Source organism: Hypanus sabinus, chromosome 20 (assembly GCF_030144855.1).
Source record: "Hypanus sabinus isolate sHypSab1 chromosome 20, sHypSab1.hap1, whole genome shotgun sequence".
Lineage (NCBI taxonomy): Eukaryota > Metazoa > Chordata > Chondrichthyes > Myliobatiformes > Dasyatidae > Hypanus > Hypanus sabinus.
This window is the reverse complement of record NC_082725.1, coordinates 61,016,376-61,029,303: the sequence shown is the minus strand read 5'-3', so window position 1 is coordinate 61,029,303 and position 12,928 is coordinate 61,016,376. Positions and strand designations below refer to the sequence as shown.

The following is a 12,928-nucleotide window of genomic DNA, read 5'->3' as shown; positions in this document are numbered from 1 at the left end:
CACTTGGCAGCTATGGATCAGTGCAATCAGTCTATAGTCATTGAAGCATGTTACCACTGGTTGCTTTGGGACAAATGGTTGATGTTTTGTGGAATGTATGGGACAGAGAGAGGTTATAGATTTCAGTAAAATCCTCTGCCAGCTGGTCAGAGCAACCCTTCAGTTCCTCCCTGGGTATGCCATCTGGTCCAGCTGCTCTGTGTGTGTTGATACTTTGGAGAGTATGTTTCACCTTGTGTGCTCAGTGTCAATGCTATATGCACTAATTTTGTTTATATATTGTCAATCAAAAAAATACAGCCATGTACACTGGATGAATTCCTCCATTAATAACTATTCAGAAGCAATACAGAGTTTTATAGTACTGTAGTAGATTGGTAGTATTCTTATTTACTCTGTATTATACCCAATTTGTTATTCAGTTAAATAGTAGTTTGTCTTTTTTTTAAATACCTTTATAACTTTTTCTATGAAACTTTGGCTAATTGGGGAAACCACTTAATTGGGCCAAAATTATCCCAATTATCCACTGTAATTTGCCTAATGTCTAACATTACCTCCCTGTCAGAATTTAATTTGGTCTCACCCGAATGTCAGCTTGCCCAGCACTGTGAAGATTCTGACACTGCAGGTTGTATCCACCTTCCCAGCTCGCCAAGATCAACTGTAAGGAACAGAAATCTGTCACTTTTACAATTAAAATTTACAATTTTACAAATGCACACCCAGTAATTACTACAGCCTATCTAATAGACTCTTCAAAGGTGAATGATATCTAGGGACAGATAGAAAAACAAGTAATCCCTTTAAAGTGAGAATTAGGGTGGTACAAGACTGGAAGATTTTATTTATTTTGATATTATCAATCTCCGAACATTAGAGAAAGAATAATGGCCTTTAATAAAGACCATTTGATCCATAGAAATAATTTTAGTTAAAATATTTTCTAAGCGATTAGCCATCATTTTAGAGAGAACTTTTGCATCCACATTTAATAGCAAAATAGGTCTATATGATTAACATTCAACAGGATCTCTATCTTTTTTAAGAATCAAGGAAATAGATGCTTCATAAAAAGAAGGTAAATTACCCTTCTCAAAGGATTCATGAAATATTTCCAAAAGATATGGAGAAAGTAATCTTTCAAATTTTTTGTAAAATCCCACTGAATAACCATCAAGTCCAGGAGCTTTACCTGATTGCATTGATAAAATAGCTTTCTGAATTTCATGTTCAGTAATTTCCTGTATTATTAAAGAGAGAAAAATCTTTTATCTGAGCTTCAATAAACTCAACAAATTCTGAGCTTTGTAACAAATGTTCTGGAAAACACCAAGGTGGTCTTGTAGAAGCAACATCTTTCAGTTCAAATATTAGGTTTAAGGGAGCATGATCAGAGATAACAATTGCATCATATTCACATTTCTGAACATTAATTAGAAGTTGAGGGTCGACTATAAAATAGTTGATTCTCGAATATTTATTATGAACATGTGAGTAAAAGGAATATTCTCTATCACTGGGATGCATATGTCTCCAATTACGCCATAATCAATTAAAAAGGAATTAATAAGTGATGCAGAACTAATTAGGGAGTTGATGTTTGGATGATAGCTTATCTATTAAAGGATTTAAACAAGTATTAAACTCACCACCCATTAATAACATATATTCATTTAGATCAGGTAATAGAGCAAAATCAGCTTTAAAGAATGAGGGACCATCAACATTTGGTCCATATATATTAACCAATACCATTTTCCTGTTGTAAATTATTCCTTTAACAATCAAAACTCTGCCATTAATATCAGCTATAATATCCTCATGGTTAAAAGGAATATTAGAATCAATAAAAATGGAAACACCTCTAATTTTACTTTGAGAATTTGCAAGAAACTGAGAAACCTTCCAAAATTTAAAAAATCAATTTTTATCACATAACCTGATATGCGTCTCTTGTGCAAAGATTATATCAGGTTGAAATCAGTTAATAGTTTTAAATGTTTTCTTATGCTTAATAGGATGATTCCAACCATGGACATTCCAACTTAGAACATTTAACTGTTTGAATATCATCATGAGACTTTGTATCCAAAAAAAAAGTAGTTAGACGCATGTCAGGATAAGTTAGTTGAGAATGGCGGAGATAAACAACAATAATAATAATTTGCAAATGCTCTGGAATTCCATAATAGGGATAAAAAATAAGAAAAGAAAAAAGAAAAAAAACCCACCCTACCTACAAAGCCCAGAAATAAGTCTATATCAGTTGATGCAAGCCCCGAAGAATGCATGAAAAGCATTCACCTGCCTGAATAGAAGGTAAAAATGAAAAGAGTAATCTCTGTCTCCCTCTTCCAGATATAGATCTCATTACAGTCAACATACAGCTCATTACAATTGAGTTGAAAAGAAGAGTTATTAGAGACAACCTTCAGTTTTGAAAATAATCTTCATAATATTAGATAAGGAAAAAAAGCACATCCAAAAAAATTCTTGAAATTTTTTTTCACAGAAGAAAAACAATTGCCATCTTTAAATGATCAAATCTATCTTTAAAACGTAAAAAATCCCAGATAATTATTTAAAGTTTTCAAAATATACCTATCTTTTTAACTAAATGTTCTGATCAAATTGACTCTATTATTTCATCCTTTATTTGGAACAATAAAAGACCAAGAATTAATAAGTATCATTTACAAATGTAAAAAAGATGGTGGACTTGCACTTCCTAATTTAAGTTTGTATTACTGGGCTGTTAATATTTGACAATTCTGTTTTCGGCTAAATTGGCTCGATAAGAGCCAAAAGCCAGCTTGGATTGATTTGGAATTAAAAGCTATCAGACAATTTCATTTAACCTCATTATTAGGAGCTCCATTACCTTTACAACTCTCTAAAATTCCAAATTTAAATCTTTACCCTGTTATTAAATAGTCCTTACGAATTTGGTTTCAGTTTTGCAATTTTATTAATTTTAAACAATTAAAATTGTCTAGTTCCTTATATAGAAATTTTTTTATTTAAACCTTCAATAACTGATCCCATTTTTCTCTTATGGAGAAATAAGGGGATCTGTTTTTTTGCAGATTTATTTTGTGATGGTCGATTGATGACTTTTGAAGAGTTATTTAGGAAATAATCTCTCTCATACACACTTTCTGCAATATTTTCAGGTTAGACATCTTTTACAAAAATACTTATCTAAGTTTCCATATATGCAAGAATCTGATTTGTTGGATACTGTTTTGAATATGAATCCTTTAGTAAGAGGTTCCATTGGTAGAATTTATAATTTATTTTTACTATTGTTATGAACCCCGTAACTGGGTCACTTACCAGCAAAGATAGAGAGGTCCGTTTAAGTCTGATGGTACCATTTTTAACAGTATTTATTAGTAAAAATACACAAAAATAATATCAATGCAAACATACAGATAATATACGTCATCAATACTAAATCTAAAAGTGTGGGTGTAATAATAATCAATAAGAAATAAGCTCTATCGTTGTCTAGGGGATAATGTATTGTCCGATGGAAATATAAAAGTCACTCAGTTCATTCAGGCTGCAGCCTTTGGTTGGAGTCAAGGGAGAGATTTTTAGAAACTTGCCAATTCCTTTTATGATTCAGATCCTTCGAGAGTTCCGTTGGTGTGGCCGGTCACTTATGGCCTCTCCTTTAGCTAAAGCCGTTCTTCCGTGGTAAAGCCCCAATCCCAGGCAAAGGGAAAGGACGCATGCGAGCCCCCCACCAGCTGTTGCTATTAAACGCTGTCACGGGATTTCTAGCGTCTCTCCTAGTTTGTCTGAAGGGGTTGTTCCCCAGACCCTCCTTTATCCTTACTCATGGGGTCTCAGATGTCAATCAGGTTAGGATGATGCAATCCCTCAACCAGCCAACTCTGGTCGTCCCCTGAGGGCTTCAATGAATAGTACAGTACTCAATACACAATTCTGTCTCCAAGAGACAATGGCCATTATCCGTGGCTTTGTCTTGCTGAGGCCAGGACACATTCCAAAACCTTGAGGATTCTCTCTCATTTCCTGGGTCCCAGACCTGAATTAATAGCGATCTTGCGATTCTCAAAAAGGAGGGGGCTACTTTTGCACGTTCGTAACACTACAAAAAGATAACCTCTCACTAAAGATTAAACAAGATTGGGACAGAGAACTTAATATGACCTTTGTTAATGAAGATTGGTCGCAATTTCTGAAAATGGTCAATTCTTCTTTGATATGTGCTGTTTGATTCAATTTAAAATTGTTCACAATTATTACTTAACAAAGGAGAGACTATCCAAAATATTTCCTAACATAGACAATTATTATGATAGGTGTAAAACTGAAGTAGCCACTTTGTCACATATGTTCTGGTCATGTTCTTCATTAAAACCTTTTTGGAAATCTTTATTTTCTACAATTTCTAAAGCTCTAAAAATTAATTTACAACGTAATACATTGACTGTTCTATTTGGAATAGTTCTGCATCATATTCAGGGTATTTCATCTTCAGACCAACATGTAATTGCATTTGTTACATTGTTGGCAAGAAGGGCTATTTTATTGAAATGGAAAGATACCTCTGTCCTACATTAATTCAATGGTTTTCTCAAGTAATGTTATGTCTTAGTTTAGAAAAAATTAGAAGTAGAATTTTTGATCCTCAATTTGATTTTTAGATTTTGAGAGAAGATGGGGTTCTTTTGTCAAATATTATCATTTAATTTGAATTAATTTATATGGTTTCCTTCCAATTTTATTTTATATAAATATGAATTGGTGGTCAATGATCCTTCTTCTTTATATATATAGATGATGGTAAGAGGTATTGCTCCAGGAGTTGATTCCTAATGGGACTTTTTTTCTTCTTTTCTCTCTTTTTTCTTTTTCCTTCTCTAGTAGTTTGAGGAGTTTTTTTAGTTAGTTGCTGTTTTTTCCTTCTTTTCTTTTAAAAAAAACTTCATATTCTTTTTTGATGTTTTTTTCAGCTTTATTAATTGTATATATATCAACTTGTTGAAGTTTTGTATCATTTTACAGCTGTAGAAGATTATGTATCAATAAAAAGATTTTTAAAATGAAATAATAATAACAGGGTTGTTGTGGTGGGAGATTTTAATTTCTTAAATATTGATTTGCATGTCCCTAGAGTGAAGAGCTTAGATAGGGTGGAGTTTGCTAGGTGTGTTCAATAAGATTTCTTGACATAATATGTATATAACCCTACAAGAGGAGAGGCTGTACTTGATTTGGTATTGGGAAATTAACCTGGTCAGGTGTCAGATCTCTCAGTGGGAGAGCATTCTGAAGATAGTGATCACAACTCTATCTCCTTTACTATAGCATTGGAGAGGGATAGGAACAGACAAGTTGGGAAAGCGTTTAAATGGAGTAAGGGGAAATGTGAGGCTATCAGGCAGTAACTTGGAAGCATAAATTGGAAACACATGTTCTCAGGGAAATGTACAGAGAAGTGTGCTAAATGTTCAGGGGATGTTTGTGTGGAGTTGTGCATAGGTACATTCCAATGAGACAGGGAAAAGATGGTAGGGTACAGGAACCATGGTGTACAAAGGCTGTTGTAAATATAGTCAAGCAGAAAAGATGATGAAAGGTTCAAAAAACTAGCTAATGATAGAGAGCTAGAAGATTAGAAGGCTAACAGGAAGGAGCTCAAGAAAGAAATTAGGAGAGCTCGAAGGGGCCATGAGAAAGCCTTGGCGAACAGGATTAAGGAAAACCCCAAGGCAAATGCAAACTCTGCCTACCTAAGTAAAAAGAAAAAAAAATCTGTCTCCCTCCACTGAACATAAAACTCATTACAGTCGACATATATCTTAATATAATTAACTTGGAAGGAAAGTGTTTTTCTTGTAGAACAAAACGACCTTCAATTGAAAGTAACCTTCATAACATTAGATAAGGGAAGAAAAATACATCCAAAACAATTCTTGAAATACTTGCACATAAGAAAAACAATCATCATCTTTAAATTTCTGGTCTATCTTTAAAACATAAAGAAATCCAAATAATTACCTTAAAAAATTTTTACAAAAGCATACGAAATAAAAAAAAACAATTAATTCATTTAAATGCTGCAGAAAAAAAATTCTAAATGGTTCAAACTTATTAGTCTATCAACAGTTCTCCCTCTATGTCTTCTGAAAGTGAAGCCATCCAAACCAGTCTTTTTCAAAGATAAAAATGTATTTTAAGGTAAAGGCTTCTGTAACTATCAGATCTTACAATCTCATCATTCTTTACACTGCGAGACAATCAAGCCATTCAAGCTTCAGGCTTCAGACTCATCATCGGATGCGTCGGATAAAGAATTAATAAAACTCAATGCTTCGACTGCATCATCAAAAACATGAAAGCCAGACTTTTTGACAAAAAGCCTTAATTTCGCTGGATACTTAAGCAGTGGGAAGAGCTTTTTTCATATGCTGATTTCATAACCGATGCAAATCCAGCACGCTTCTTAACAATTTCACGTGGAAAATCTTCAAAAAAGCAAACGTCTGAATTCTGATACTGAAAAAATCTTTTTTTCTTGCAAGCTTAATAATAGTCTTTGTCTCTGAAGCAGAGAAAACGCACAACAATATGTCCGTTTTTATCTTGATCCAAAAATTTTAACATGCCAATCCTGTGAGCCATTTCGAAATCTGAATGCTGTAAACAAACCTCTGGAAATAAAGATTGAAACATTTTTGCAAAGTAATCCAGTGTGTCGGCCAATTCTGATTTCTCTTTTAATCCAACAATTCGAATATTCTTCCAATGTGATCGAGCTTTGAGATCAACGATCCGTTGTTGGGCTTTTTCCAAACGAGAAGAAAGGTCAGCAGCATTTCGACTAACTTTTTTAAGATCAAGGCAGAAAGAGTCAACTTATCTTTCAAATTTCTCTTTTAGTTGAGTTATCTCAATGCTGATATTGCTGGTTTGAGAATCTAGTCTTTTTACTCGGGTGGGGGGGGGGGTTCCTCCGAGAATTCATCAGCTTTTTTAGGCTTTCCATTGCCTGGGTCTGGATTTCTTTTGGCGCTTCTGAGAGTAGCCATAATTATAACTGTTATTCTACAGATCCGAGTACTTGAAGTTGAAATTCCAAAGTTTAAGTTGGAAAAGGGAGAGATTAAAGGCTGACAAGAAGCAGCTGTGTCTTATACGTCTGTAACCAGGAGGCGGAGTCTCACTATTCAGTAGGATTTTACAAAAAAATTGAAAAATTACTTTCTCCATATCTTTTGGAAATAATTCATAAATCATTTGAGAAGGGTATTTTACTTTCTTCTTTTTATGAAGCTTCTGTTTCCTTAATCCTTAAGAAAGATAAAGATCCTACTGAATGTTCATCATATAGACATATTTTGTTATTGAATGTGGATGAAAAAATTCTTTCTAAGATAATGGCTAATCGTTTGGAAAAATTTTTAACTAAAATTATCTCTATGGATTAAACAGGCTTTATAAAAGGCTGTTGCTCTTTTTCCAATGTTTGGAGATTGATGAACATTATATATTCATCACTATCTAAGGTACCCCAATGCGTTATTTCTTGACGCAGAAAAAGCATTTGATATGAATGGACATATCTGTTTAAGGTATTAGAAAAATTTGGCTTTGGTAATAATTTTAATAGGTGGATTCAAATGATCTATAAGAATCCTACTGCTACTGTTATTACTAATAATCTCAGGTCCTCTTTTTTTCACTTACACGAGGTACTTGACAGGGATGTCCATTAAGCCCTTTATTATTTAATCTTGTACTGGAGCCTTTGGCCATAATACTCCGTGAAGCTAAAGATATTCATGGTATCTCTATAAATGGGACCATACATAAGATTTCTCTTTACGCAGATGATCCTTTGGTTTATATTTTGAACCCTGAAGAATCTATTCCTAATCTTTTGGAAATACTAAATGATTTTGGAAAATTTTCAGGATATAAACTTAACTTAAAGAAAAGTGAATTGTTTCCATTAAATGCTCCTGTTTTTATATATAATGATATTCCACTTAGAATTGTTAATTCTTTTAAATATTTAGGTATTATAATTACTAAAAAATATAAAGATCTTTATAGAGGTAATGTAGTTCCTTTAATGGACGATGAAACAATTATTTTCCAGATGGAACCCACTTACACTTTCTTTAATAGGTCATATCCATGCTGTGAAAATTATGATTTTACCTAGGTTATTATTACACAATTCCATAATCTGTCTCCCTATCTGCTCCTCAATGGCCCTGTTACTATTGGGAAGTCTATAAAAAACACCCAGTAGAATTATTGACCCCTTCCTGTTCTCTACTCTTTCCACAGTTTCTGCATAACCTGTCGCATTGCCTTTACTTTTAGGTTTCCTTTGACTGTGATGATTTTCATCTCAACTTTCCATCGTTTTTTTCTGTTGTCAGTTATCTCTATTTTATGCAACGTTGCCTAAAGCTATTGTAGTGATTGTGGTTTTCGGCTTGTAAGCATCTGACCCTTAGTGATACACTGCAGTTCTTCTTGTTCATTCTAGGATGTCAGCTTCACAGTCTGAACCAGCATTTAACTGCCATCCTTTATTGTTCCCGAGAAGGTGAAGGTGGGTTGCCTTCTTGAACCACTGCAGTCCTTCAGTTATGTATATAGCCTCAATGCTGATATGGATAGTGTTCCTGGATTTTAGCCCACCAATGTTGAAGGAATGGTGATCTGTTTCCAGGTCAGGATAATGTGGCTTGGAGAACAATTTCCAGGCAACGATGCTCACATACCTCTGCTGCCCTTGTCCTTTTAACTTTGGAAGATGCTGTTTAATGAGTTTTGATGAGTTCCTGTAGCGCATCATGTAGCTGGTACAAACTGCAACTACAGTGCATTGTGATGGTGTGAATGAATGGTTGTGTGTGCTCTAAGGTTCATGCAATGAACTGTGCCAAAGTGGTGTATACATGCTATGCATCCCTCTATCACATCTGTAGTAAAGGATCCAATCAACCAATCACACTGAAGCCTAGACTCTCTCCAATATACCAGGGAATGGAATGTTTAGGAATGAAACATTGATGCCTTATTGATATATTGTAAATATTGCAAGCCAGTCTCTTGATACACTTTGTGCAGAAAATACTGACAGGTGATTGTTCAATTACAAATGTTATGAACAAAGTTTTAACATGGTGTACCTTGAGGATAAATAAACTCTTTTCAAATGAAAAAAAAATCTTTTTTTTTCAGTCCCAAGCAGAGCACCTTCTATTTCAGCTCAACAAACTGAAAAATTCTAACAGTGTAGACTGTGATCATAATTACTCTTCATGCAAATGCCTTGGTCACATATAAACTGTAAACAAGCTTGATTATGAGAGAACATGTTGATTCCTCATTAACCAAGTGGTGCCTTTGTCAACACAAACCAGTTTCATCAAAAACTAATGAGACCAAAACAATAAATTCTGAAAAACAGTTATTGCAAATTAATCTTTGATATTTTACCATGTAAATAACTAAAAACTGGATTGGACCAAGTTCTGAATCCATGCTATTTTCCTACACTCATCTCTAAGCAAAATAACTCTGTAGACCAATGTACTATTAAAGATAAATTGTTTTTTTTTTGTGAAATTTATGCCAAGACACACTCTGTAGTAATTCTAAAGTAACAATAACAAAATTCTTGCAGTTAGTTAAATTTATAATACTTGATAATATGTAAAAGCTTACCTCAATAAACATATATAGAGACAGAAGCATCACTCCAAGGTTGTACAAGATTAAGTGACCCCTGAGGGAGAAGGCAGGCTTTTCCCTCATATACTTTGTGCCTAGCCAGATAGTGGATAGATACAATAGCGTAAGGAAGAGTGTGGGTAAATAGGAATCCAGGAAAGCCCAGCCTCTAACCCTGGGATCTGAAAATGAAAAAGAAAAGTAATCATCATGTCTTGCAACTACTGTTAAGTTCATAGAATCGTATAGCAAGGACACAGGATCTTGGGCCTAACTTGTTTATGTTCAAAGTTCAAAGTATGTATACATTATACAATGTTGAGATTCATCTCCACAAAACAAGAAACCCAAAAGAACCCATAAAAGAAAACCGACAAACACCCAATGTGTAGGGAGAAAGAGAAAAAAAAAACAAACTGTGCAAACAACAAAAATAGTCAAATAGCATTTAGTATGAAAGTGAGTCCTCAGACACGAAGTCTGGAGCAGCTGGAGAAGGCCCATAGCCTCAGTCTTGATTCAGCACATAGCAGAGTAACTGTCGCAGATCCCGCAGACACAAAGCCCAGAGCAGCCAGAGCAAGCTCCCAGCCTCAGTTCAGCACATAGCAGAGTGACCAAGATGCCCATCCAAACTGGTCTCATTTGCCAGCATTTGGCCCATAACCTTCTAAACCTTTCCTATCCAACAGAGTTTTTAATGTTGTTACTGTGGCTGACTTATCCACTTTCTCTGAAAGCTCAATCTGCTTATGTACCACATTCTAAGTAAAATGTTGCTCCTCTCGTTCCTATGAAATGTTTTCCCTCTCATCTTATAGCTGTACCCTCTAGTTCTTGATTCCCCAACTCTCGGAAAAAAATTGGGTGCATTTATCTTTCAATTTAATAATTATTTAATAATTTAATTTGATTTAATTTAATTAATTAAATTTAATAATTTAATAATTCAATTTTCAAGTCAATACAATTTAACCATCTTTCCTATTGCAAGATGGCAAAAACTAAACACAATATGCCAAGTATAGCCTCACCAGAATCATGTACAACTTCACCATGATCTCCCAACTTCTATATTTGATGTTGCCCTGGCTGATGAAGGCCAGTGTGCTAAAAGCTTTCTTTAACACTGTGTATATCTGTGACTCCACTTTCTGGGAACCATGTACCTGAATGGCATGATCTCTCTGATCTACAACACACCCCACGGCATTACCATTATGGACCATATTAGAATAAAAATATAACTTTATCACCCCACTGACATAGCTGGACATTCTTTGCTTTATCTGATTGAATCTTCACTTTCTGGCACCAAGCTAATAGAATTTTTGTGAATATTTCAAAATCACAGCATTAATACCAACTGCTGAATTAGCAGATTTCCAAATGCAATAAAATCAAAGGCAGAAACATTATCTGAGGCTCAGCCTTATTTTCTGAAGTGCAATAGTTGAAGGAAATGATTGGCCTACAGGGAGAAAACTGCTTCTGCTTTGTCACTCCAATGTCTGGCCAGAAATAAGGATGTTCACTGGAAATTACATAATGCTTATAATAGCATTTGCAGTTCCTCAGGCAAGAGTCAAGAGTCAGGCTAAATAATTAATTGTGGACTTCAGAAAGGGTAAGACAAGGGAACACACACCAGTCCTCATAGAGGGAGCAGAAGTGGAAAGGAGACTCCATTTTGCAGTAAATGAAGTGAGATGTGTTTCTATCATGGCTCCATTTTTTTAATATTTTACATTCTAGTGATAGATTTGTTTTAAGTTTGAAGATTCATTATTTTTGTTGAAGGATTTATGACTTAACTACGATGGCAGGAAGTTGATCTGGTATTGAATTGAGGAGTGGCAAGACTTTTCCCGAAACGAAACAAACGGAACAAATAAAGAAGTCAGAGGAACCTGTTACTTTAACAGTAATATTCTCTTCAATGCAAGATATGAAATCTGAATTTGGTTCGCTTAACACTAAAATTGATAAACTGACGGATGCTAACAGGAAGCTTGAAAAATCCATCTTTACTGTTCAAGAATCTCTGACGAATTTGGACTTTCAATTTCAGATGCTCAAACAGACTACCCATCGAATCGAGAGGGAACAGGAATGATTTGGGCAAACTATCAACGAACAAGAATTGAAGATGTCATCTGTGGAAAAGAAAATGAATGAAGTTACTTTGGAATTATCAAAAACAAGGGAAAAATGATTTAGGCAGCAGAGTGCGGCGGAGGAATTTACATATATTAGGTTTGCCTGAAAATACTGGAACTGGTGACCTGTAAAAGTTCTTCTCTGATATACTGTATTCACTTTTTAGTGAGATCCTTGAAGTGAATCCTGTCCTCGACACAGCACACAGAATTCCGAGATCTCGGCGTTCATCGGAACTGCGTTCACAACCACTCATACTTTGCTTCCATTATTATACAACCAAAGAAGCCATACTCCGAGAGGCTAGAAAAAGAAGGAAACTGATCTACAATTCAACTGAAATTCGTATACTGGAAGATTTTCCTCCTGAGAATTTTGCTGAAAGAAGGAAATACCGGGAAGTCATGACTGAATTGTATAAAATAAACTGCCATCTTTCGCTCCGCTACCCCGCCCACTTGATAATTTTTCCTCCCGATCCTTAGCCACAGAGGATTCTTTCTCCAAGTGAAGGGTGGGAGTTTATTAAAAATTTTAAAACTATTCCGATTGTAACTTGAACAGGTAATTTTGAGCTGGGAGATGTTCATAGATACTTTGAGGAAAGTCTGTTCTATGCTTTATGGATGTTCGTACAGGACTTGGTTGATTTAATCCTTTAAAAAAAATTATTTGTTAATAATATGCGTAGTTGCTTTGAAGAAAACCTATTTTCCATTTTATGGATGTTCACACACGACTTAGTCTAATTTAATCTTTTTTCCTCTCTCTTTTGTTTGTTTTAATATTAATATAGCTCAGGATTTGGTATATATATATATTCACTTTTTTTGTACGTTGTAAGTTCTCTTAAAAAACTTTAGTTGTAATATATTATTTGTTGGATTTATTCTTTTCTGAATATATGATTCATACACTTTAGATGAATTTAAGATTGCCATCACTAGTCACGTTTTAATTATTGTTAGACATAATATTACAGTATTTGAAATTTTTTCAACTCTTTTATTACGTCTGGAATTGGTGGGGTAAA

General features: G+C 34.4%; 1 protein-coding gene across 1 annotated transcript in view; it reads right to left on the bottom strand.

Annotated features, from left to right (window-relative positions):
• elovl2 (ELOVL fatty acid elongase 2) overlaps nt 1-12,928 on the bottom strand; it is a 112,552-nt gene that overhangs the window by 55,119 nt on the left and 44,505 nt on the right. Inside the window, exons 3-4 of the mRNA XM_059945598.1 lie at nt 9,730-9,917; nt 587-664 (exon numbers count right to left, since the gene is read on the bottom strand). Of these exons, the coding sequence (XP_059801581.1) occupies nt 587-664; nt 9,730-9,917 (266 nt within the window). The remainder of the gene's footprint in view (nt 1-586; nt 665-9,729; nt 9,918-12,928) is intronic.